This window comes from Peromyscus maniculatus, chromosome 2 (genome assembly GCF_049852395.1).
Source record: "Peromyscus maniculatus bairdii isolate BWxNUB_F1_BW_parent chromosome 2, HU_Pman_BW_mat_3.1, whole genome shotgun sequence".
Classification (NCBI taxonomy): domain Eukaryota; kingdom Metazoa; phylum Chordata; class Mammalia; order Rodentia; family Cricetidae; genus Peromyscus; species Peromyscus maniculatus.
In genome coordinates, this window is record NC_134853.1 from 123098842 (window position 1) to 123126010 (window position 27169).

The following is a 27169-nucleotide window of genomic DNA, read 5'->3' on the forward strand; positions in this document are numbered from 1 at the left end:
GACAGTTCAGCAGTCTTTGGCTGCTAATACATAATTTATCTTTGGTAAACTATAAAGAGAAGTAGTTTATTTTGGCTAAAGGTTCTGACCCAATTCTGGTGAAGTCTTCTTAATGACAGTCTTGAAGTGGTACAGAGAATCTTATGATGAGGGAGAGACCAAGTGGAACTAAAAGACTTTGATGGTAGAACAATTCTCAATATAACCCAACAATTCAATAGTTATAGGAAAGGATGGGCACATTCATGAGAATAGAATTCTAATCCCCTCTAAGGATCCCACTTGTTCTCACCTATATCTTACTGTGAGGCTTAAGTTTCACCAAGAGTTTTAGAAGGAAATCTTTCATCCATATACAATACTACCACCATGGAAAGACTTAATTCTGCCCTAACAGAAACAACTGCTGATCATTCTTTTCAGTACTGACCTGCCAGCTAATCTCTCTTCTCAAGAGTCATCTTCTCCAAACAGGGATCAAACTATGGTATCTCCTACTTATGATCACTGAAGGCATTTAGAATCCAAATTGTTTTTTTTTTTTTTTAAAAAAAAAAAAAGGTATTTGCTACCAACTTCTCTGGTTTTGTGTCCTACCCTTGCTCTGTTTCCTGTAATCAATGTTATTCATGAAACTGATACTATTACATGTCTTTGACTTTGCCTATGGAAGAATCAGGAGAGATGGGAAGGATGGAGTAGAGAGAAGATAAATTTAAGAGATAGGTTGATTGAATTCCATGTTTAGATGACAATGCCTTGGTAGTCTCAAGATCCACCGATGCCTTCTTTGTAGGAGCTTTGGGTACAACCTTACAGCGGAATTCACAAGTAACATCTGCATTTTCATCTGGCTTTAGATTTGATAGGCATGAGTAAATGAAAGAAGCTGAAAAAGCTGAGCTCATTGGAACACCAACAATTTCTTCACTTTTCACACTCAATAGCTATTATTGTGGAAGACAATGCAACTACTATAAGCTGAGCACAAATGAGAAGCCATCAGGGCAACATTTATGATCTCATCATAAATACTGGAAATGGGGACATGACGCAGTGCTTTGTGAGATGCGGTTTGAAAAAGATTAGACTAAAGGTTCACTTAGTTCCAATTACTAAATACCTGGTTCTCGTACAGCCTTTGGAATTTATAACACACATTTATTATAGTGCTCAAACTTCAATTCCTAGGGCATCACTGGATCTCTGTCTTCAGTATACATGTATTTTGTTGATGCTTCTGCTCTCAGTATTCTTAGCAGATGCCACACCTCTTATCTGAAGTAAACACCATGCCTCTTCCCCATGCCCATGAGCTGTCTGTGTTCACTGTCTTGACTTTACAACCTGATTTTCATGCTCACAATTCCACAGGCATTGATTTTTAGCAAGATCGTCATTGGGATCAACCGTCTTGTCTATTCATTTGTGCCTCCTGCAAACACTGCTTTTCTTAGCTTCCCACAGTCAGCCCCACTGATTCCCTAGCAGTCTCAGCAGATGCTTCTCTTGCAGACACATAAGGGTCCATAATTCAGTTCCTGTCTGTCAGCTCTCACATCCAAGATGGTCCTAGCTGAACTCTGGATTTAACGTTGTCTGTCAGCTGATGACTGCCACAATCACATCTTCTACCTCAGTCTTTTCCTTCAGCTTCAAATCTGTGAACACAGCAGCATATGCCCTCTGTGGATGAGGATCTCAAGCTCACATCCCCAAAGTAGGACCTGGAAAGACTCTTCTGTGAAGCAAGCAGTAATCTACTTCTCACACTGTGGGCTAAACTCTTCATGTTACTCCCAATACTGCCTTTTCCTCGGACTGGGCATTTCATAGTCAGCCAGTCTGCAGGCCTTGCCATCCACATGCACCTGGGATTTGATCACTTCTTCTTCTACTGGTAAAGCCTCGTCAATACCAGGCTTGTCTTCTGGGATATTCACTGACTAGACTGTTTATTCTCACCCTCTCTTCTGCAGTCATTTCTCCAGAGTGATTATTTGAAAAGCCAAACCATCCAGTGGGCCTCCCTTCCTATTCTTATTTGAGATCAGTATTTTTTTCTAGAACCTATTCTTGGGGTTTTATATTTTGGCCTAGTGAAGATCAGAAGAGAAAACATGAGCTTTAAAGCTGTTGTGGTCAATTCCCAGTGGCAGGGAGGATTCTGCCTAGTGTCCTAAACCCTAGCACACTTGGATAGTGTCACCTTTGTCACTTACAGGTTACCCTGGAGACTCTTAACACACTCTGTATCTTGCCTGATACACATTTAAAATTACTTCAGAAATTTTGTAGTCAAATAAGCAGCTGTGATCTGTTGTGTTCCAATGAGGTGCCTGGCATTTTAGGTCCATCGTCTTCTTTGATTGTGGCATTCCTGAGTTAGGTACCTAAAGTAGACCTATAGTACTGTAGGTACTATAGTAGGTGTCTATTGTACCTATAGTAGTTATCATGGCCATGAATAACCACCACCTTCCCCTCAGGGAAGAGGTTTCTCTTGCTCATCCACATACTTCAGGTTTCAAAAGGGACTTTGAAGTTGTCACCTCCTGTCTGCAAGAGTTGCCATGGGGCTAGCAATGAGCAAATGAAGGCTGTCACATGGGACTTTTACAATAAAGACTAAAGCTGGAAAGCATCCTTCCCTCTCATCATGAGGCTAAGGCATGGTCCATGACTGTGTCCCTTGAGTAGAGGAGCTGGACTGATAGGCAGACCTTGCTTGACATGCTTGACATATAGAGACTAGAGACAGAGCAGAGATAGGGACCAGGAAGTGGTGAATCTTCCTATTCAGTCTTCTTTGTGGTTGGCACTGCCTCTACCCTTTCACTTATTACAATGGCTTCATTATAGGGCCCAACCATTCCTCTGTTTTGGTCATGCCCATTTTAATTAGTTGCTTGGCACTCACAAATTCAAGATTTTTAAATAGTGCAGTATATCATATCCTCGCGTTATGGTTGCAAACCTCAGAGCACAGGAAATTAAATTACCTGTTACCAATTAAGAAATGAAATGAAATTTAAATTCAGGTCTGTGTGGTTCCAGTAACTACTTCTCTGTGTGCTACACTAAATTGCCATTATTTTATGTAGCACTCAGTAAGTGGAGTTAAGCTTATGACACAATCTACTTAGTGTCATTTTTAATGGGGACAAGCCTCTAACTTATCTACAAAACTGGGAAAAGGTTCTAGCTGTCCAAGCAGCCTCACACAAGTCTATGAGCTAAGTTTCTTTATTTGTAAAATGGCCAGGTTCGAGTCAATAGCCACTGATGGTCTTTTCTCTATGGAAAGTTTTCTAATGTCAAATTGATTCTTAGTGCCTCTGAAGATCCACTTTTACCGACTGTGCCTCTAGGATTTATTTAAATATGAAAACAAAGCTCATCAGGAGGAGGTGCCTGTATCAGACTTCATGATGAGCCAAGTTGGCTTGTGGCCCTCCAGCAGTACGGAGAGCAGCACTGTTGCAACATCGAGATGTTATTATTTCCAGATCACAGTCTCATCCTAAAGGATGCTTGCACTGTCAGGCAGGAATTAAAAAATATTCTCAAGCAGCCTTTTAGAAGATGAAAAGGCAGCTCCTTCACTTTTGAAATTATATACTCCCCTAAGTCTTGGAAACTCATCATTCAGAGAGGTTATTATAAGCATCTTACCCTTGCTTTCACACTGAGTGCAGAAAAATTCATACAGCATATCAGGGCCTGTATTGGCAATGGGTTAGAATGCTGAACCATGCAAACTAATAGGTATGGCTACACAAATCTGAAAAGCAACACACACACACACACACACACACACACACACACACACACACACGAGTTTGGCCTTTTTATTTCCTTTGGATTGTGTTCTTAGACTGAATGAGAGAAATTATCCCCTGTGGGATCTTTTGAATACTTGCCCAAGTCTAAAATATCAGGAATACTGTTTCTGAGTGAGTATCTGGTTTAGCACTCAGTTATTTGAATAAGAAATCAATTCATCCTTTTAGAATCCCTTTGCCGCAGAAGTTCTAATTATTTGCAGTTTATATTTAGATGGTCTTTCACTCTTCATGAGGTGTTTTCCTGAAAATTACCCGTTTCCCCTCCAAACCTGGAACATTTGTGCTGCAACTGTTCGGCACAGTTTACTTATCTGTGTGTGCAGCATCACAAGCCTCTGTTATCATTTGCATCTGAGGATGGAGACACTGAGCTTCAGTGACCTACCCTGAACACACAGCTGCTGGGCCACAACCTGGTTCTCAAGATCAGACACGTATCTACTGTTCTCCCACTCAGACCTCTATTAGAATAAACAATCAGTGATTTATGGGCAAACACATCTGGGCTAGGCTCTCAAATTTACTAGCTTTGTGACCTTTCAGCACATGACTTCATCTTTTAGATACTTGATTCCATTGTCTTTGAAACAGAGTTGATGGCAACAAAATTATAAACTTGTTACAGTCAATGTGAATCTGTTCAAAACCCTTGGTACTTACCAGTGCCCACGTCACACTCATCATGCATGGCCAGCACTCATCAAAGGGCTCTACTTTTAATCCAAGTGCTCTTGACTGATGAGAAAGATATGCCCTACTCACAGCGGACCCATGAATGTCTATGGACACTCCAAATATTCAGTGCAAGTTTTGACTATGAGATCATTGCTCAGATGCTTTGAGGGTTTCCTGCCTCCTCACTTCATCCCTGTTGGAAAAATAATGTGCAGGGACAAACTTGTAATTTCACAGGGCTGTTGGGTGCTGAGGGTTGCGCAACTTGGGTACTTTGGTTTTTGCCATTCTGGTGACTTTAATCCCTTTCAACTCTCTCTCTCTCTCTCTCTCTCTCTCTCTCTCTCTCTCTCTCTCTCTCTCTCTCTCTCTCTCTCTCTCACACACACACACACACACAGAAACAAACACACACACACCCCACACAGAGTTAGGGAGCAAGAGAGAGAGCCTAACAATATGGCACAGGGGAGGGTGAAGCATCTCCAAACCCTACAGTGCAATCATCCAGAGCTAGTATCTAACAGATCCAGTAAACTCTGCTACAGGATGCATCATGCTATATGAAAGCCAGCTACCTTCTCACTTTTCCATAACTACAAATCTCAATTTGCTTCTAGTCTGTGCTGACTTCTGGTCATAGTGTGTAGGTGAAGTGATGAGGGCATTAAATAATCTGAGGAAAGAGTTAAGGATTATGAATTGTTAGGATAATAATCAATGAGCTATCAACTGTGCTTTTGTTTATAATAGACAGAAGATCCAATCCAGCATGACTTGAAGCCAGTTATTTCCACTGTCGTGTAGACAGGTCACTGACCATCTCCTGAATTGAGCTGTCATTGTCTTCCTTGCTGAAAGAGCACAAACCTAGACTGTAAAGATCTGTACTTAAATCCTCCCCTGCCTTCTATTTGCTACAGTGGTAAACACCTTTAAAGCCTCCCCCAGACTCATCTGCAGAATGGAAATAGCAATATTCATCTCAAAAGGTGCTTCAAGTAGTAGATAAGGTGTACTGGTAGATTATAGGGAGCTGTAATACCTGGCATAAAATCTGATACGGTGGTGCTTATTTTGACTGAGTCTGAACATCAGTTTCCTTATCTGTAAAATGGAAATAAGTGGTGGCAACTAAATGTAATGATATGCGAATAAGTCCTGTGGAGACTCTAAAATTGCATTTACTAATTCTATTTTATTTGCACATTTGTTTGGATAAGATTCTATAATGCTCACAATCAGCATTGTTGTTGCTTTTATTGTTTATAAGTAAAATGGCACAGGTCCTGATTTTTCATATTAAAGAGACACTCATAAAGGAGATTGAGGGGAAACAAAACTTCAAATAATTGGATTTTGTTCAGAAACGCATTTACTGTAGTATACTTCAGCCAATTGAGTCATATTTTGATGCTTAAAATTCTTCACAGTGAAATCAATTTTTGATGTCATTTAACAGTAGTAAGTTTAAAGGTTGGTGACGAAAACAAGTGCTATCTCTTGTAAGCAATGCCAGCTGCTCTGGGCCAGATTGTGGAGGACCCCACTGGTACTGCAAGTGATCACCATTCAGTGGAACCGCTTGTTCAGTAAAGGCTTACTGAGGGGCAGTTAAGCCTGAAACCAAGATCCTGTCCATCTGCAGAACATGCTTTAATAGAAAGCCAAAGAGAGCTGTTTTCAAATGCAATCCTGAAACAAAGTTTTCCTGTACGTAACCTTTCCCAAGCCTGAGGATTCTCGCTATTGCTTAGGAAAGAACCAAGAACCACTGCTATAGGGAGCTAAGGTTTACTTGACCAGAAACACCAGCCAGTACTCAATGCAACAGCTGACACTGAGATCTTCAGATATGAGCTGTGCCTCTCAGGCCTGTTTTCTGTAGCTCACATGTGAGTCCCTGCAATGATAATTAGTTAACTGCAGCCATGAAAATTCATTAAATTCTTCCTTAGGTTCAGTTTCTATTTTAAAATGAGTATAAAATGATCCTTACTTCACAGGATTATTTAGAAGACTGAGATAAATTTGAAAAACATAGTCCCTTCCATAAAAAATACCTATTATTTCTACAATTGTGTTAATGTTAACATTGTAACATCTGGTGAGAGATGCAGATCGGAGTTCCTTCATTTTTCTAAGACTGCCATTGGAGAGTCAGTCGGTTTCTCTCAAGAAACTCAAAGAACATTTTTCTTTCTTCAGTTGCAGTATTTGAGCTAAGTCATTTTCACCGTTAAATAACTTACATCAGAGATACCAAGGCACACATACAACCCCTCCACACAAGCCAGAAAACAAATTAAAGTACAAATGAGCTGAGCAAGGTTTCAAAAGGAAGACCAACACGTAAAATCTATTGGAAGTCTATACATTAGCAACGAGCAACTTGAAAATTAAATTGTGAAAGTAACTATATTAACAATGGCATGAAGAAGAATAAAATACTTCAAAATAAATTTTCCAAGGATGCTCAGGGTTTTTTAACCCTGAAATCTAGAACACTGTTAAAGAAATTCTGAAAGAGACAAGTGGAGAAGCATCCCATGTTCATGGGTTGAAAAATGGAAGTGTTTACATAGCATTACTCTCCAAAGTTGATTTGTATGAACCTTGTCAACAACAAATTTCTTTTTATGAAAGTTGACAAGCTGATTAATAGAGAAATTAAAGGGACCTAGAACAGCTGGAACAAAGCTGAAAAGAACACTCTAGGAGGTTTGAGTTTTCAAATTAAAAGTTATATTAAAATGGTATTTTACAGGTAGGTGGTGGAGGCCCACACCTTTAATCCTAGCACACAGGAAACAGAGGTGGGCATATCTTTGACTTTGAGGCCAGCCTGGTCTACAGACTGAGTTCTAAGATAGCCAGAGCTACACAGAAAGACCCAGTCTCAGAAATAAAAACAAAACAAAACAGCATTTTACTAATAAAATACAGAGATAAATGGAATAGCATCAAAACACCATAAATAAACCCATATATTTATGATCAATCTGTATTTTTTACCAAAATGTAGAGATAATGCAAAGGCAGGGGTTGAGGTTGTTTTTTTCCAAAAGTAATTTCAAGATAACTAATTTCATACAGTGCAAAAGAATGGAGCTGGACTTTTAATCATATCATAAGCAAATATTAACTCAAAATAAAACCATATATTTAAAAGCTACAAAGCTTTTTACCAAAGCTAAAACTGTGAAGATAGTCTAAGAAAATATACAAGTAAATAAATATTCATAACTAGACAAGATTACACATATAACTTTAATTCCAGCACTGTGGAGGCTGAAGCAGAAGGAATACCCCATATTTGAGCTCACCCTGGGCTACACAGTGAGTTCAAAGGTAGCCTGGATTACATTATGATGCCCAGAATAAATAAATGAATGAGCCGGGTGGTGGTGGCGGTGGCGGCGGCTGCGGCTGCGGCGGCACACGCCTTTAATCCCAGCACTCGGGAGGGAGGCAGAGGCAGGTGGATCTCTGCGAGTTCAAGGTCAGCCTGGGCTACAGAATGAGTTCCAGGAAAGGTGCAAAGCTACACAGAGAAACCCTGTCTCAAAAAACAAAAAACAACAACAACAAAAAAGAATAAATGAATGAAAGAATAAATAAATAAATAAATAAATTCATTACCTTGTATAAATACAGTTTCTCAGACATGATGCTAAATATAAAAGTAATAAAAGACAGATCAACTAGACTTAAAATTAAAAATTATAAACTTTCTTTGCATCTAAGAACATCATTTAATAAGTAAAAAGACAAAAAAAACAGATTTTAAAAAGCAACTGAAAAAATAACTCAAAGAATGGGAGAAAATACTTGTAAACCGTACATCTGTGAAGGAACTTGCTTCCAGAATATACCAGGAACTACTGAAACTCTAGCAATAAGACCCCACATCCCCCAGTATTTTAAAACAAGAAAATAAATAAATATTTGTTTTCATGCTACTTTCTGTTTCTTAATCTGTGTTGTGGACCAAGCTAAGGGTCTTGTGCAGATTTGGCCGAACCTCGATCACTTAGCTATTACCCCCCACCCCCAGGCCTTCAGCAGAAATTTAAATCTTCATTTCTCTAAAGAAGATATACAAGTGACCAGCATCCACATAAAAATATGCAGGATATCACTAACCATCTGGGGTATGCAAGCCAAAACCAAAATGAGATGACCACTTTGCACCTCCTCAAATGTCTACAGCTAAAATGACAGACAATAGCAAATGCTCGAGGGGATACAGAGAAATTAGAACTCTTACATGATGGTTAGGAAAGTTGCAGTTCCTCAAAACATTAGAATAATTATGCTATAATCTCGTGGCTTCATTCTGAGATTCTCTCAAGCAAAATATGAAAGCATGTATCCATACAGAAACCTGGATGTGAGTGATCATTAATAAAAGCTGAAGCAACTGCAGTGGCAGTCAACATAAAATGAGATGTGCATCGATGAGATCGTTTATGATAATAAAAAGCAATGAGATGCTTATACATACTACAACATAAGTGAACCTTCATGCTGAGTGAGAGGAAACCAAATATTGTACATGGGCAATTGTCCTAGTCTCATTTCTGTTGCTGGGATAAAACATCCGGACAAAAACAATTCATGGGAGAAAGGACTTTACTCTGGTTTTCAATTCCAGGTTAGAGTTCATTGTTGTGTGGAAGTCAAACCAGGAACTGTACATTCATAGTGTAGAGCAGAGAGAAATGAACTCATGTGTGCATGTTCTTGCTTGCAGGCTTGTGGTCAGCTGAATTTCTTACATTGTTCAGGATCCCCTGAATAGGGAATGGTGCTACTCACAGTAGGCTGGGTCTTAACCACATCAATTTAATCAAGGTAGACAGGCCCATAGGCCAATCATGTAGACAATCTTTCATTGAGACTCTCTTCCAAGGGTATTTGACTGCGTCAAGTTGACAATTAAAACTAACCGTCACAACAATGCTGTATATAGACAATATGTATATGACATATATTTGTATATGAGTACACAAATATGATCTATATTATATATTCATATACTGTATGATTTAATGTATGTGATGTGTTCAGGATAGAAAAGGGGCTAGAGGTGGTAGTGGATGTAAATTGGCTCTCTTTAGAGATGATGACAGTATTTAAGAAATTTGATAGTTGTGATTAGTACATAATTGTGAATATACTGAAATTGGATACTTTATGAAGGAATATTGCACAGCAAGTGGAAGATATTTTAAGGTTTTATTTACAATAAAAGGAGCACAGGCTTTTTGTTAATCCCTTTGAATGGCAAAAGAAAATAAGGTGATCTTTTCCTTTTTACCCTCTTCTCTAGAGTAAAATCCTAGTCTGTTACTGTGGCTACAGGAATGAACTCGTGTGAATAATGTGATGTATTAGCCACATTTTATCTTTAAAAACTTCTTGTCAAAGATTCCCAGGTAGTCTGTGTACATTTAATCTTTCCTTTTTCACCGCAAAGCAATCCTTTAGTAGCATTCAAATGCCGCCTTGCCAGTTGGTAAGTTATCTGAACCTCAGTCACCAGCACATCCTTCTTCCCGGGTGTTGCGCAATAAGTGTACAGATGGACTCCCTTACCACTAGAAAAAAAAAACAAAGTCTTTCCTACCACAGTTACTCTGGGGCAGGGGAGATGGCTTTGTGGGTAAGATGCCTGCTGCACAAGTGTGAGGATATGAGGACCTGGGTTTGGATCCCAGCACCTGTGGAAAATCTGTTTGCAATGCATAGTTATATAGCTCCAGCGCTAGGGGGAAAGAAACAGGAGAGAGCTCATCGGCCAGCCATAGTAACAAAACTGATGACTCCAGGTTTAGTGAGGGACCTTTCTCTCAAAAAATAAAATTAAAAAATACTACTAAGGATGATGCCTGACATGGTCTCCAGTCTCCGTGTGCATCTACATGTGAGTGCATGCACATTATCCTGGACATGAGTTATCTTGGCCCAGAATATTGCTTCCATGAAAATCACTTACATTAAGCCAACCATCTTCTGTTTTGTCACCCATAAACCTATGGACTGGCATTCATCTTAATGTATGAATTAATTAATTTTTTAGCAAGCATTTATTGAACACTTACATTATGCTAGGCAGTAAAGTAGACCCTGACAATTAAGCAGTGAGAGGATGGCTCGTACTCTCTCTTTCCTGAGGTGTCCTTGTGCAATGATACAAATTTGTGATGTATATGAAATTATATGTTAGTGACAGATGCTGGGAGAGGTGAGATAGGCAAGTACAGACTGCAGGAGCGGGGTGGCCAGGCTCAGCCTCTGTACACAGTTGACACGAGAGCAATGACTTGAGAAAACATGAATGGAAACTTGGTTTGGCTTGGAGGAATTTGTTGCTGGTGGTGTTTATGAAACCGGGTCTCACTTTGTAGTCTAAGCTGGCCTTGAACTCACTTCAATCCTTTTGCTTCAGACTCACAAGTACTGAGAGTATCAATGTGCACCATGGCTCCTAGCTGAGAAGGGCATTTAAAAAAAAAAAAACTAGAAGAATGGCCACTGAAAATTTTCTAAGGCAGAATTCCTAGCATGATATAGGAACAGGAAAAGCTCCTGGTTGAACCCGAGAGAGAGAGAGAGAGAGAGAGAGAGAGAGAGAGAGAGAGAGAGAGAGAGAGAGAGAGAGAGAGAGAGAGAGAGATATGGGGGGGTACAGAGAGCTGAGATGACAAGATCACATCTGGAATTTGAGGTTAACATGACTTTGGTTCTGATTTTGAACATAGTGGAGATGAGCTGCAAAGTTCTGACTGGTGGATGTCCTGCGATTTGGGTTTTAAAGTAATTCTCTGGATTTTATTCTGAAGGCAAACTGTCATGACACAAGGTCACAAGAGCAAAATCCACTTAGAAAACTGGTTTTCATGTCTTGTCTTTGACCTTCCCACATATATAAACATATACATACATGCATACATACATATACATGCCAGTTGTTGCCATCATAGAAAATGAGTTCTTTACTAAGATCAGCTTCTCTGAGGCATAAGGAGGGCTAGGAAGCAAAGAAGAGGAGGAAAATAGAATAAACCAGGCAACCCTTCCAGAAACTTGGATCCAGTTAAAATACCCCATCATTGGAATGCAAAATGTTGATAAATGAGAATAAAGCCCCAAACAAGAGAAAAACATGAGGCCAAGTAACCCTACCTTCTCATTTGACTGCAGATTACTGTTGCCAGTAAAATAATGGCTATATTCTACCCCAAGATCCAGACTGCTGGCACCCCTGTCCTCCCTGTGGAATGTCGTTGGTGTCTATTTTATCACTTTGGTTCCCTGGGGCAATGGGGGGGGGGGTGTCTTTGAATCTCTTTTGCTGTGCTGAGTTAATGGTGATCCTGAGCCTTGAAGAACCATTGCATCTACTGAGAGACTAAGCTTCCTGAGCCAGAGGTAGAAGTTTAAATGCTCACCAGCATGCTGAGAGCAGCCAGGAGAGCCCACCGAAGCCTGAAAGTTGAATTCATTATTCCAGTCTCACTGTTATTTCTTTGTGTAACACAGACATTTTCTTTGCTCTCTAATCCTCTGCAATGAAAAGGACTTAAAAAAATCTCTCCAGGGTTTCTCTCTGGCCGTAGTCTAACACATGTCATTCAGGAAACCTGACCCCGTGTGTTAGGTGTTCTCTCATCGTGGACTGAATAGGCTAAACAATGCAGAACGAGTCTGACAGGGAGTTCAATAGCTCAAAATGCAATGCAAAGGGTGGAAAGAGAGAGTTCATTTGATTAATGTGAGCACTGGGAACTTCGGCTAAAAGAAAACCCCCAAACATGCTGACCTATCACCGGGCATGGAAGAGAAAATGCAGAGCGAGGGACAAAATGAATACTGTTTAAAGGGGTTTTTCCTGCAGTTTCGGATACTCAAATTCTTTGCTTCGCTGAGGTAAACTGCATGCAGTCTACACACCCCACGGGAAGCTCTCATGCTGATTTGGCTGCACGTCAGTTTTCTCATCTGATTTCTAAAGGAAGCTACTCGTGATGGTCCTCGGCAACCTTGTGTGTCGTTTGCTAAGTCATTCCTACTCATATTGGAACGATCTCTACTCTGCAATGGAAAGTGGCATGCCATCAGAAAGAAAAATGAACGGACAAAGAGCTCGGTAGAAACTCTGGCAGCGAGAACACAGGGAAATGCATGGAGAGGAGCTAAGTTGCTGAGCGGTGGGCTGACAGTGTATCGGCGTTCAGGATGTTGCACGTGAGCGACTTGCCTCCTCCCAGGCGACACTCGTGGATATGGTAGGTGTTTCTGTAGCCACAAACCTGATCTGATACTTCACAAGCAGAACTGGGAGGTGGCTTCATACTTAAACATGAGTGACGAGAAATTCCGAATAAGCAGATGCTTGGGGGGGGAAATATGCACTTTGTAAAATTATACAATGTTTTGAGCATAGTAAAAGTTCTTTACTTTCTGATTTTTGTTTTAATTTTAGGAATACAGAATAAATTGAGTAGAGTTTTTCCAGAGTGATAAGTAATCTGCTTATTTAAGTCAGAGTGAAGTTTGTGAATATTAATTTTTTTTGACTTGAACTTTAAAGTAAGACTTTATTTGTAAATCTTTCATCTGTTAAACTCTCACAAAAAAAAAGAAATAGATGGTAATGGACAGTTATTACAAAACTGTGAAGACTTTTAAAACCATGCCTAAATACATATTTTTACGTCATTTATAGATTATGTTTTTAATCTTGTACTTTGTGTTTGTTTATTTTGGCAGTACTGGGGATGGGGCCTAGGGCCTCACACATGCTAGGCAAGCCGCTCTACTATTACGATACAGTCAAGCTCTCGTGTATACTTCTGAACTATAGAAGAGACTTGAATTAGTTTGCACTGTTTAAAATATGTCTGTTGCCTGTGAACTGTGACTCCATTTTGAGGGCTAATGGCTTTATGAAATATGAAATTACAGGTGGGTGGGGGATAAAGAATGTCACAGACCAGAGCCAAGCAGATACTTGTTGGTTTGATAAGAATTGATTTGTGCCATTGAACAATTCCAGATTCATTTATTCCAAAGGAATTTGGGCATCTGCTTTAAAGTGGAGCATTACATACAGTGGTTCTAGAGGATAGCAGAGGATGGTTGGCATAATGACCTACACAGTATCTAGCCTGGGACTCCTTACTGCCTCCACTTTCAGCAATATTGATGAGTAAATCAGGGAATCACAGCACCCTGATTCTTCATTTTGAACATAGTTCGTCCTTAGATGTCGAACCACAATTTTTCCTGATAACATCTTTTTTTTTTCTAGAATTTAGGAGGCATGCAAGGAAAAGAAACTTAGAATTACTATCATCCCTTCAGAAATGTTGAGTTTTAAGGAGATATTTGATTAATTGGTTAAAAAAAGAATTATTTTACTCCTATTTCAGTATAAATGTGTCTGACTACAGCCTTTAAATGAGATATAGAAGTACAGATACTACAGTATCTGGTCCAAAAAATTTAACATATAGTAGCAACCCCACTTCCGTCTCCTTTATATTATCTGTCTCCTTTGTATCCGTTTAAGGCAGTCACGTGCTTCCCTGAGCAAAACTTCAATGTTCTGCAAGAAAGGGCAAAGGGCAGGAAACACTTGTTAGATTTCAGAACTATGCTATGTGAACAATGTAATTGTATTTTCTATAAAGTGGATGTATTTTAAGAAGAGAAAGGTTGAATTAAGCTTGTTTGATCACAAATCCCCTTTGGGGATGAAATGCCTTTGGAAGCTCAGTGGAGAGCTGGGTCACAGTTTAGAGAGTGTGATATTGGTCCATTGAGATAGGACTGCCTACATGAACCCAATCCATACAGCTAGAAAGTCTAGCTTCTTTGAGTTGGAGTGAGTGAGGACTCCAGTTTTCTTGATAGCAAATGAATTTCCAGTGCTTGTCTTAAAGTGTTGTGAAGAATGGGACCCAATGAGAAGCATCAGTACAGGTCCAGGCACAAATGAAGCACCCCAAAAGCAAGCTCAAAAAATAACCTGGGTATGATGTGCTGACTGTGGTGTTTAAATAAGACATAAAAGTACTTAGCACAAAATCTGATGCAAAGAACTCAACATATACAAAAAATCCCATCTTGTCTACTTTACCTTATCTGTAAGTTGGTTAACACTGTTGATTGAAAATTCCTATCTTTTTTTTTTTAGCTGCAATGTACTTTTAAATTTTTCACTTATCCTTTGAAATGGTTGATTTACGCATCTTTTCAGTATATGTGTGTTGAGCACTTGTTATTTATCAGCCACTGCACTGGGGTTCTGGAAATGAAAGTTGTATAACTCTCAGATAGGATGAACCCAAAAATAATTGAGCAACTATAAATTGGGTGTTACAACAGTTATACACATGTGCATGCTTTGCCCTGACAACACAGATATGCTTGGATCCAATAGGGTCATCAAAGAAGTGAGTCATTACTAGAATATTGGTGGAGAAGTAAGCCCTAGGTAAACAGAAAATTGAAGACAGACCTTCCAGTCATCACCATATAGTCGAGTCGGATTCACTTGGGGGTGGAAGGAATACTGCTGTCCCAAATCACAAGAAGACAAGCGATGGCTTGAAACAACACTGAAAAGGCGGACCGAGCTGGTTGAACCTCAGAACAGAGCCAGGAGGAGCCCACAAGTATATTCAAGCAGGAAAGGATGCAGCTCAATGAGATACCAGCCTGGAGGCGGAGGCTAGTTAGGGTGGTTTCTATGGAAGCCAAGGGTACTTCCAAAGAAATAGAGTTGTGTTCTATTTTAACAAGACAAAATTTAGACAAGTGCTGCTAAGCCCACAAGAGTCTGTTTGCCTTTCTCTGTAATCTCTGAGGTGGAGCAATGGCAAGTTGAAAATGGGATCACAATCATCCTGCTGAATTATAAGTGGAAAAATATTTTCAAGTTTTGACAGTGGAAGGTTTAGAAACCTTCGTGAGAAACTTTGTAAACTTTCTACACTTAGTGACTGATCTCTTTTTATATAACTGCTTAAGTTAGTGCATTTATTCCAGTTAAACCCATTTAACTTACTTAGCTTTTAAAGTCAGTTTACATATATATATATATATATATATATATATATATATATATATATATACATATATTCTATTGAAGTACAACTAGCAGCAAATTCAGATGACAAATAAAGCTGCATTTTCCCTTTTCAGTTACACCCACATCAGTTGATTCTATGTAAACAATCATTCTAATACTCTACAGGAACTAAACTTTAAAGGAATCTCAGAAGAAATCCTTCAACAATGGGAGTCACTTGCACACTAAGGTGCACCCCATTCATTTATTTCATAGTCATCTGCTTTATTCTGTGCTACTCCTTAAAGTGGGATGCACCTACCCTTAGTGTACCCAGTAGGTCAGATGATGAGATTAACGGAGTACCACATCCATTCACATAAGGAACTAAGTTACTAATTTGTTACCAGAAATGAGTAAATATTTATTCTTTGAACTAAGAGAAAATCCACAGAACCTGACAGAATGGATTTGCCACTGCTCAACTCTAAGCAGAAGCTAATGGTCAAACCGTGCAAGAGCCAATTCTGACAACCATTAGGTTATAATTCTGCGTGTAGTTCTGCTGTGAAGTGCAGCCTTTCTGTAACTCAGAAATAACCATTTGCTCTAACAACCTCAGCATCAGGAGGAAAAAAAAACTATCTGTCACTAGGATTCTGTGATGAAGAGAAAAGCCAATGAATTCTGAATATTCACATAATCTGAATGCACTATCTTTTGCTGATAGGCAGTGGTAGGTACAGACAGAAGAGAAAACCATTTCAATCAACAGCTAATTTATTTATAGGCACCCAAGCTGATTCTTTTGGGTGCTATAGATAGCATTCTCCTCTTGAGATTTTAGCCATACACAAAAATAAGCAGAAGTATCTGCAATCCTACTTCTGTGAGAAATAAAAATGCACACGATGCTTGAAAAACTACATTTATGTTTTTTCCTTTGCTATTTAATGGAGTTTCCCACAGCCTACTTAAGCAGAATGTGCACTTATGTCAATCATCCATCATTCAGCACACACTCACTGTGCTCTGTCTGCCTGGAGCTGAGCATTGTTAAGGGTTGGGGGCAGGCATGAGAAAGAAGTATGAATGCCCTTGTGTTGGATTGGGGACAGACAAACAAACCCTATGAAATTATTTTCCTGAAGAGTCATGCAAAAGTCCTTTTTTCTCAGCAGACAAAAGAGCAAGAAGAATCGTGTTCTTATACAGTCTAAATGGTACCTAGAACCTCTAAGCTGGTTAAAGCAGATGGCTCAGGCTATCAGTTGAGTAGATGATCTAAAATTATCCTGGGAGTTGATTGCAGGAAGACCTTCTTCCCTGTAGGAGATACAGCTTCCTTTTTATTGTACAGCTGAATCAATAAGGGCAAAGTTCCCCAAGCTGACCACAACAAAGATCCCAAGACTGGAGGTCAACTGGCAAAGCATTACCAAATCTGATAATGATTTGAGAGCTCTGCCTATAAAAACACAGGCCTGGCAGGTCTTGCTCTCAGTATTGACTAAAGGTTGCAGGTTCATCCACTCTTTGACTACTCCTACCCTGAACTGCAGTTCCCCAGGGTCAGTACTGTTGTGCTAACACAGTCAGTCTGAAGGCTGACTCCACCCCCTTTTAGGATAAAGCACAGGAATTCAATTTCCTCATGATATTCAGAAGGTTGGAGGAACTAAAAATTTCACCTATGCTCCTTTACTAATCCAAATGATATCATAGATGGAATTAAGCATTTTAAAAGACAATCAAGCCATAAAACATACCAATAGATTATTTTATTGATATGTCTGTCAACAATTAATGGTGAATTTTTGAATTATCATGCCTGCCTCATCAGTTTTTAGTAAAGCAATATTAAAGTGTTTTATGCAAATTAACTCTACTTTAAGGAAAATATTGCTTAAGTTCATGAATGATTCAGTGCAGGTAGCATGCAGAGAAGTACCCTAATCACAGCTACCCTCATGATTAATTTCCATTTTCTTTATTCTAGAATAAAACTGTGTTCATTCACTAAGTGACATTATTGAGATTGCTCCTCCGTCCTGTTGTGGTCAGCGGTCTCAGTGATGGAACACTTAGTAAGGATCTGTCCTTGCCACATCCCTGTGCAGGAGGACCTTAGACTCTAGTTAGTGAGATACACCTGCCAAGAAGATGATTTGAGAACAGCCATAAACGTTCCTTGGAGCCCCATAGAGAGCTAGCTCAGGCTTCACAGAGGGGATGGCATTCATACTTCATGTCTCTGGGGGCAGAGTGTGAGGACGGCCTTCCAGATAGACACAGAAAAGGGCATGACTGACTGTAACCAAGATAAAGCCTACAGAATGGCTTCTACATTTTATGTGTGTGTATGTTCCCACACCTCCCATATTACTCACTGTAGTGAAATGGAAAGTGAGCTCCATTAGAGACAGAATTTTTTCCAGTATTGCTAATTGACATATGAATATAACTATGTAGGTATAGATAGTATAGACAGATGTAGCTATACATGTATATATGCTTAGACTAACACTTAGCATTTACCAAGTACTCATTAAATGCTTAAACTAATGAGTAAGGGGGGGCATAACTGTGCAACTTGATATGTACTCATATCTAGAAATTTCAATGACTTTGTACAGATGACATACAACAAGCCTCTGTCTTTTGCCCTCTTACTCCTGGAATGCTTGGCCTGAAGGATGGCTTATTTGTAAACTAAGAAGGTGTTGCTGTCTTTAAAAATAACACAGCAAAGTTTCCAAGTGTTGAGACATCTGGTTGGCTTTGAATAGTATTGTAAGCTACAGTCAGAACATGGCAACTCAGAGATGTGTCTGTCACACATGTACTAAATATTCAGGCTCTGTGACATTTTAGGGAACCTCAGCTCAAGGATCTTGGTGTTCTACTGATTTCCAAGTAATCAATCAAAGGCTCAGGCAATGTCCTGCAGTCTTGCAAAGGTACATGTTGTAATGGCTCACAAGCTAGATGAAGCTTCACACTAGTCAACGTGGGCATTAGTAGGAAACATCTTTCAGCAAAATTTTAGTCACTCCTAAACTCAAAATTTACATTCTAAGGTAGGACACATATTGGAATTGGAATTATAATCCACATATTAAAGTACTAAAATCTTTTGTCACAATGGCAACCATTTCTTTTTTTACAAGGGCATTAAGAGCATGCTTTGCGTGTTGTACACACACACACACACACACACACACAAACACACACACATATGTATATGTCATATTATTTGGAAAAAGGAAGCATACTGTAAAATCACCATTTGATGATTTTTCTTTTCTCTCCTGAACAAACTCTAAATAAATTAAAATACACAGCATTGTTTAAAAACATAAAATATTTACTTTTGCCAAGGTGGAGTCCGTTATGTACACTGATCTGTTCTTCACAAGAAACTGTTTAATGGGTATTCCTATCTCTGCATTACAGATAAGGCTTGCATAATGTTAATTTTCCTGGAACCCATACTGAGCAAAATCTGAATGAAAATTCAGTTCTGCATGACTCTAAAATGCTTGCTCTTTCAGCATGTGTGAAATGCAATTTGCATAATTACTGATTTCTTGGTAATGATTTTAACTTTTAAGTTAGCATGCATAAGCATATAAATATTTAAATTTTAGTTAATGAGTATATTTACATTCTTTTGTGACCTTTATAAACAGAAAACATTTATTACCCAGTTTGTTGATGACTAATGATCTTGTCTAAAAATATTTTGATTGCCTACTATAGCAGTTAACAAATTTTTATGATATTTTTGCTATGGGCAAAGAGGAACTATATAAGATACACTGTATACAGACATTATAGTAAATAAGTAAGAGATACAGCTCTTCTTATTCATTTTATATAATGAATCCTATATGTTCTGTACCAAATTGATGGCCATTAACCATCTAACAGTAAGGATCTACCTTCATTTTTTATTGCTATTTTCATTTAAAGTCACTGATTCATTAGTGGTCATCAGTCTTATCATGGAAACTCAACCAGCAAGCCATTTATGTCAAAGAAACATTAAAGGGAAAATGGATAACTCCAGACTAGAGAAAGACCAGTGCATACTTAGACAGCAGTGACCCTGTTTGTCAGTAGACAGTGGAGAATGCACAAGATGGCTAGCAATAGAACAAACTGAAGGTAAGAATCATAATTTACATGGAGAAGACCTAGTAGTATGGCTGAGAAAGGGAAGAAGTCTGCCATTGGCAAAAGGAGTATTCCACATTGTCTGATCATTATTTCAAAAACTGTGTTATAAGGGGAAAACTATACTAAAAAGGATGCTTAATGAGTATAAGTTGCTCTATTTGCTCTATTGAATCTACAATGTCTAGAGTGGTACAGTTGTCAATCAATATTTGCTAAATGAATGAGTAAATAAATGATTCAAGACATCCAGCTCATTTGGATTAGTCTAGCTGTCAACAAAGGACTAATTGGCTTGATGTGCAGGCTGGTTAGACTCCTACCTCAAGCTGCATTGCATTTCTGGTTTGACAAGGTGCACAATGCACATCTTACAAGGACAGGGAGCCCTTAGAATCTGTGCACTCTGCTTTCAACAACAGTCTCTACCAGAGAAAACTACCTCACCTCCCACCTGACATGAACTGAGGAAGTCAGCGCTCATTATCCTCCTCAGAGGTGCTTCAACGTCTTCCCACCTCTGAACGTCACAATGAAAAAATTTGACATTAAAAAATTGTATGGACTTTGAATCCATTTATTTGAACCCCAATTCTAGAACATGTAGTATCCTTTCTCATGATTCTTGAAGCCAACAAATAACTATTTCCTCAGTGGAAACAATACCCAGACCATGGGACTTATGTCAGTGAGTCCCCCATATCAGTCAATCCCTGTTCCACCAAAAGGCAGTTGAAATGTTCTCAATGAGATAGCGCAAGTGAAACAGAAATGGTGACATTCATGGATCCATTTAGCATGTTTCAACAACAGCAGGGTGTTCTGTGCCTAGGTGGGACAAAGAAATAAATAACCTGCAGTTGTTACTCTCAGTCAAGAAGGGAGGAAGCAGATGTGAGTAAACACAGCTTGTGGTCTGGTCAGCATCTCCCTAATAGAAGTTTTTATTAACAGGAAGCAGCAGGTTGAGATGAGGAAAAGGGCAGAAGATATATGGAAACATGAAACAGTGCAACAAATTGAAAGGCTTGAAAGATGATTTCATGGTGAATCCTGACTCACACAAGGAGGAGAAAGTTAGGAAATTAATCAAGCTGCATATCATGTAAGGTCTGTCGAGACAGGCTAGGGACCAGGTTTTTTGTTCCCCCTGCCCCCCCCCCCAAAAAAAAAGCTTTGAGAAGTCACAGAGGTCCTGAGCAGGAAGTATTGTGGCTAGATTGATGGTTTACAAGGATGATCAAGTAGACTAAGGTCAAGGCAGGGCAAACATTAATAAGCTTGCAGCCATACTTAGTGGTGACATAAACTAGGGGACCTGCAGCCAGAAAGGAGGAGCCTAGCTCAAGAAAGGTCAGAAAGTAAGAGTCCTGGTGGACTAGATAACCTGGGTGTTTTGATTATTTATAACACTAGCAAACTTTGGCAGGCCACTGACTCTGAGTTGGTTTCCCACAGCTGTGAAAATGTCCCTAATTTGATTTTTTTTTTTTTTTGCTACTGATAGTAGTAATTAGCTGCAGGAAGTAAGAATAATTTTCATGATGCTAGCTGAGTGTGTGTGTGTGTGTGTGTGTGTGTGTGTGTACTAGCACATTACTTGGCATTGAAACACAGTAATACACAATTTTACACAAACGTTTGAAAATAGCAATGATCACATTTAGAGTACCTGAGGTGCTTTATTCATGTGTCATTTCAGTCCATTACATTGTGCCCAAGAAGTCATTCAAGGATATGTACCTAATAGGAGACAGAACTGGTATACGGGCACATCTATTAGGTCTCGATGCCTGTCTGCATGCTATTATGCTAAAAGCAGAAATGAAGAAATCTGTGGTGGATTGGTTATGAGGCTCAGTTGAATAAATTGTCTGTTTCACAGCTAAATTCATGGAAGAGTTTTTAAAACAAATTTTATTTGTTTAAATTCAAATAATAAAGAGCACTTTAGGTCCCTGCTGTAAGTAAACATGATCTATTTGTCAAGGTATTTGTTCTCGTCCATTCTACCTAGCCTAAGTTCTCAGTGCTGACACATAAGCACATGCTCTCTTATTTGTTCTTCATTAAAAATCTAAGTCTTTATACAATGGTCTTTCATATTTTGGGGTCTGTTATTAGATTTGTTTTGAATCATATGTGATATTAGCTGATACAATAGTGTAAGAGCTGATGGTGATATTTTGAGCATAGTAGGTCCTTGCTGAAAAGCCTTGTCTGCTGTCCTCGGCCAGTTTGACTTTCTCAACTAGTGGCTTTAGATCCAATTTGTTTGGCTACATAACCCTGAGACTGATACTGATGTCTTCCTCTGCATTTCTACGCAATCTTCTCTCCATTCCACATTGTTTGCATGCTATCATCAGAATCAGCCAACAAGCATTCCAGGGAGAAGGGCAAGCAAGCCTGCTATGGGTTCTGTAGCCATCTCCCTGGTGAGAATGTTCTATGCCTAGCTATCATATGGAACTGTGAGAATAAGCATAAAATAAAAAAGAAATAGAAAATTATTATTTAGACTCACTGTGAGAGCTTTAGACATCTTTAGTAGTTTAAGATAGCTTCTTTTAAAAATATAGGAAAAAAGAGTAGAGATCTCTTTTTTCAAATGACATCATTGTTGTATGTTTTCAGCTTTCAATATGTTATTATATGATCAAATATATTATATGATCTTCTATTCCTAAGAAGAGAACTTTAAAATCAGCAAATAATATGTTGTGATAAACAACAAAAAGCAATTGGCTTCCTTTTCTTCTTTTTGGTTTTTATTTTTAATGATTTTGAAAAAGGATGTTAATTCACCAAATGCCGGTTTTCTTCCATTCGGTTGTCACAGGACTTCTGATGACACTGACTCTTAAAAGGATACTTAGACTGTGTGGGATATGTCACTGGTATTTTGGTTACTTCATCAAGAAATGTAGATGTTTCTTGGACATTGCCTTTTATTTGTGATTTTGAGAAAGGTGATACTTTCAGTGCTTGAATTTTTTAAATACAAAATACAGAGTACTCTTAAATAATGTGCTAAATAAAACATTAAAGAAAATTGCTCCCATATTTTAATTAAATATTTTAGTAAGCATTCTAATTTTTAATCCAGTTTTAATTGCATTATTAATTGTCATGAAGAAAATATTCCTAGGGAAAAAGCCAAACCGATGTTCTAATTGCAGCTTTTACTGCTTTGCGTGATAAAATGCCTTTGATTGGTGCTGAGCCAGAAGGGTTTGATTGATAATATCTGTCTCAGATGTCACCCTGGGAGAAAAGAATAAAACCTCAGTAGACTTGGTGCATTGCAGCTGTCTCTGCTGCTCCAATTTCTCTGTCCCATTGACGTCATTGAGAGGTTTCAGAGCCGCCTAGGGTGTCTAGTAAACCAGCAGGTAAATGAAAGGAAGAAACAGAAAAACACTGATTCATAATGCAGGCCCCACTCCAAAGAGGTGGCTGCCCTAGTCTGTCAAATAATAAGCAGAATTTTTTCCTTCCCTGTACAAGAAAAAAGAGGAAGAAAGAGAAAAGAAAAGAAATATTCATCAGTTATCCAGAAATGTGGGAAAGCCTCCACTAGGAATGTGAATTGCATAAGCCATTCTGAAATCAGATTATAGTGCAATGAGCCACGTTTGTCCGGAGTTCTCAGATGTCATAACCCACATCTAGTTTGTCTCTAATCAGGCCACTTTCTAATGAAGCAGAAAGTGGCCTAGGAAACAGCTTTCACTGGTGACAGGGCTATTCCAAATGATCTGGCTAAGCACCAACACCATTCCATTCCCTCCTCCTCTCTCTTCAGGTGCAGACTTTTATCAAGAGTACTGAACTCAGGCCCCCTCCAAAATGATAGGAATACGGAGTGGAGTTGCAGTACTCTCCAGGAAGGGGCTTTTGTTTGGAGAATATATATATGTATTTTCTACCAGCTTAATACATTAAATGCATGATAAACTCTAAACATCCAGACATCTTCCCACAAAGAACCTTTTCTAAATCCTGTCACAGCATGTTTGTGACTTGGCTGAACATTAATGTTAAAATATGTTCAAATGCTAATTTTTCATCTGCTGGGCAATTTGGCTGCTTGGGAAAAAGTGAATGATCTTCATTCTCCTCTTCTGAAATAGCTGGGAAGGACTCACAGTAACCTAGTAGCTTTTATTTCATATATGCAGGCAACAAACTTCACAGCATACAATCAAACATAACTCAATCCTCCCAGTTCCTATGAGTTCACAAACACTATGGCTTTCATTTTCTAGGAAATTTAATTGTCATTTTATCTAACCTTATGCCCTACCTTTGATAGGTATTAAGCATTGATTGACATGTGTTGAGTGCTTTGAGGGAAGAGATAAGTAGGAATAACTATTGAACTTCATAAATTTAGAAAAGTGAGAAAACACACGGATCCACATATACCTATATCAAAGGAAAAAAAGGTTCAAGGTGAAGGTATAACATCTGACAATGAGTTTGGATTAAAAGGGCATTGCCAAGAACCATTTAAAGACTCTTGAGGCTTCTAGAGGTAAAGGCAAAGGATATCGGAGCCATTGTAGGCCACGTGGTCTATATGGTCTAAGGGATGACAAGAAGGATACATGTAGGAGGCTTCCTTTTTTTCTTTTGGAATTGGATTTTTTTTTTAATTAAGAGATTTTCTATTCATTTTACATATCAACCTCAGATTCCCCTGTCCTCCCTCCTCTCACCTCCCAGTCTTTTCCACAGCCTACCTCCCTTTCCCACCTTCTCCAAGGCAAGGTCTCCCATGGGGAGTCAGCAGAACCTGATACATTCAGTTGAGGCAGTTCCAAGCCCCTCCTCCCTGCACCAAGGCTGTGCAAAGTGTCTCACCATAGGCACTAGGTTCCAAAAAGCCGGCTCATACACTAGGGACAGGTCTTGGTCCCACTGCCTGGGGGCTCCCTAAACAGTTCAAGCCCAACAACTGTCTCACTTATCCAGAGAGCCTAGTCCAGTACCATGGGGGCTCCTCAGCTATAGGTCCACAGTGTAGGAGGCTTTCTTTTGGGCCACCAACCAGCTCCCAAATCATGACTCAGAGACTTATTATTAATTATAAATGTTTGGACGTAGCTTATGCTTGTCTCACTAGCTCTTATAACTTAAATTAACCTGTTTCTCTTCATCTATGTTTTGCCTTGGAGCTTTTTACCTTTCTTCAATTCTGTATATCCTACTCTGTGTCTAGCTGACCAGTAGCTGCCTGGCTAGTTGGCCCTGGACATCTCCTTTTTTCTCCCTTATTCTCTTCTCTCTCTCCTTTCTCAGATTCCTCCTCCTACTTATTCTCTCTATGTACCTGCTCCACCTATCCCTCTACTGCCTAGTTATTGGCCATTCAGCTTTGTATTAGACCAATCAGGTGCCTTAGGCAGGCAAGAGGAAACAGCAACACATCTTTACATAATTAAACAAATGCAGCATAATCAAATGTAACACATCTTTACATAGTAAAAGTAATATTCCACAACAGACACAGAGACAGATACAAAGGCTGTTTTGAATCACAATGCTGGGATCTGATGAAAGCAAAGGGCCATTGATAGCTCTTTGTAAATACTAGTGTGAGGGATTTGTAGTTGTGAGGAAACAGTTACATGCTTCAGCCAGAAAATGAAACTGCTTTGTGCTTTAGTAAAATTGATTAAGAATAGTGTGTAAAATATGTGAGAGAAGGGGAAAAAATCATGGTTCTCGATGGCTGTGGTTTCATGAAAAAAGCTATGGAGATAAAATCAAGTAAGTGGGGTCATAAGAGTTCACTCAGTGAAAGGTATTATTGAGTATGAGCTATCTGTCAGACAACTTGTAAGTCTGAGATTATAGTAATTATAAATAAGCCTTTCATTCAGTAAAGGTAGAAGTGGGAATGGAGGAGGCTGCTAAAAGTCATCAAATGCCATGAGGGAGAATGCACAGCACTAAATGTGGATGTTTTGAGTAGAGAAAAATTCAGAGTTGGACTGGGAGTTTCTGTGCTTGAAAGATCAACCCAAATAGCCTTCGGGAAAACACACTTGCTTTACCAAGTCAGCCTTCTGTGGATGCTCCAGGGGCTCCTGGCACATGCTGGGTGATCCTAATCCTTCACCCTTCAGGGGCCCAATGACCTACATGGCAATATGTGTGCACTTTTCCTGGGACAATGTGAACAAGCATCAATTTGCCACTAACAGACAAAAGCAATGATTCCATCCAAGTCTAGTTTGGTGGAGCAATGAATTTAAATAGGGTTAATTATAGGAGCATGAGTGAAGCAGTGCCTACAAGAGCCTGAAGGGGGATTAGCCATAGAACCATGGTGAACCTATAGGACGATGAGCAGCTTACATGTAGGTCTCCTTACATGTAGCTACTGTGCTGCCTTGTTGAACACTTATGAGCTGCTCATGCTCTGACTTATATGCCTCATGAGCCCTCCCTCCAGGGAATGTTAGTAGGCCCAATCATTTGAGGATCTCCTGTGGGTAATCACAGATACTCTGATTTCAAGACAGCAAGGGCATGCTATACCTGAAGACCATGTTCCACAGCAACAAGAGGCCACAGGCTTGGGTATGATGAGATACGGGACCAGGAAGCACCACCTGGATATAGACTGTTCTCATAATCAGTGGAGAATGGTTGTTTTAGTAGATTCATTTTCAGAGGGTTTCATTTGGTAAATTGTTGCCTATTTTACCTACTTACAAAGCTTGGTTGCGATATACTTATATTCATGATATGCTTTTGATAATCTCATGAAAGTTATTTTAAAAGAATGTTGTTGGGAGCTTATCTTTCAATATAATCATCGCCTTGTTTTGCCACTGTAGTAAAAAAATAAATTCATATGCCGGGCGTTGGTGGCGCACGCCTTTAATCCCAGCACTCAGGAGGCGGAGGCAGGCTGATCTCTGTGAGTTCGAGGCCAGCCTGGGCTACCAAGTGAGCTCCAGGAAAGGCACAAAGCTACACAGAGAAACCCTGTCTCGAAAAACCAAATAAAATAAAATAAAATAAATTCATGTATTATAAGAGGAGTCTAGACACTTGTAACTAGAGTGCCAGTATCGACATGTCACTGACCTAATATTTCAGTTAAAAATAACTGTTTAATGCTCATAATCCTTTGTTCCTTTTTGCTTAGAATGTAGATTCCTTCAAACTGCCCTCCTTCCTGGTTCTCTCATCCATCACCTTGCGTGACAGCATCTCAAGTTTATCTGTTTATATGATACTGTCCACTCTGGCCACACATCCTTGGAAAGCATGCCTACTCCTTCATATCTGTACCCACTGCACTGGTTGGAGCCTCTCTTCCATGTTCAGTCCTTAGGAAATAAGGGAAATGACTATTCTCCAG

The 27169-nt window shown here is 39.2% G+C and overlaps 1 protein-coding gene across 3 annotated transcripts in view; it reads left to right on the forward strand.

The window, feature by feature from the left end:
- Pde4b (phosphodiesterase 4B) overlaps nt 1-27169 on the forward strand; it is a 580180-nt gene that overhangs the window by 374091 nt on the left and 178920 nt on the right. The window contains exon 1 of one of the 3 annotated variants that reach the window (XM_016005678.3): nt 12205-12817. The exons of the other annotated variants lie outside the window; for them this stretch is intronic. Within the exon in view, the coding sequence (XP_015861164.2) occupies nt 12768-12817 (50 nt within the window). The 5' untranslated portion in view covers nt 12205-12767. Of the gene's footprint in view, nt 1-12204; nt 12818-27169 lie in introns of those variants that run through there. 3 annotated transcript variants of the gene reach the window in all.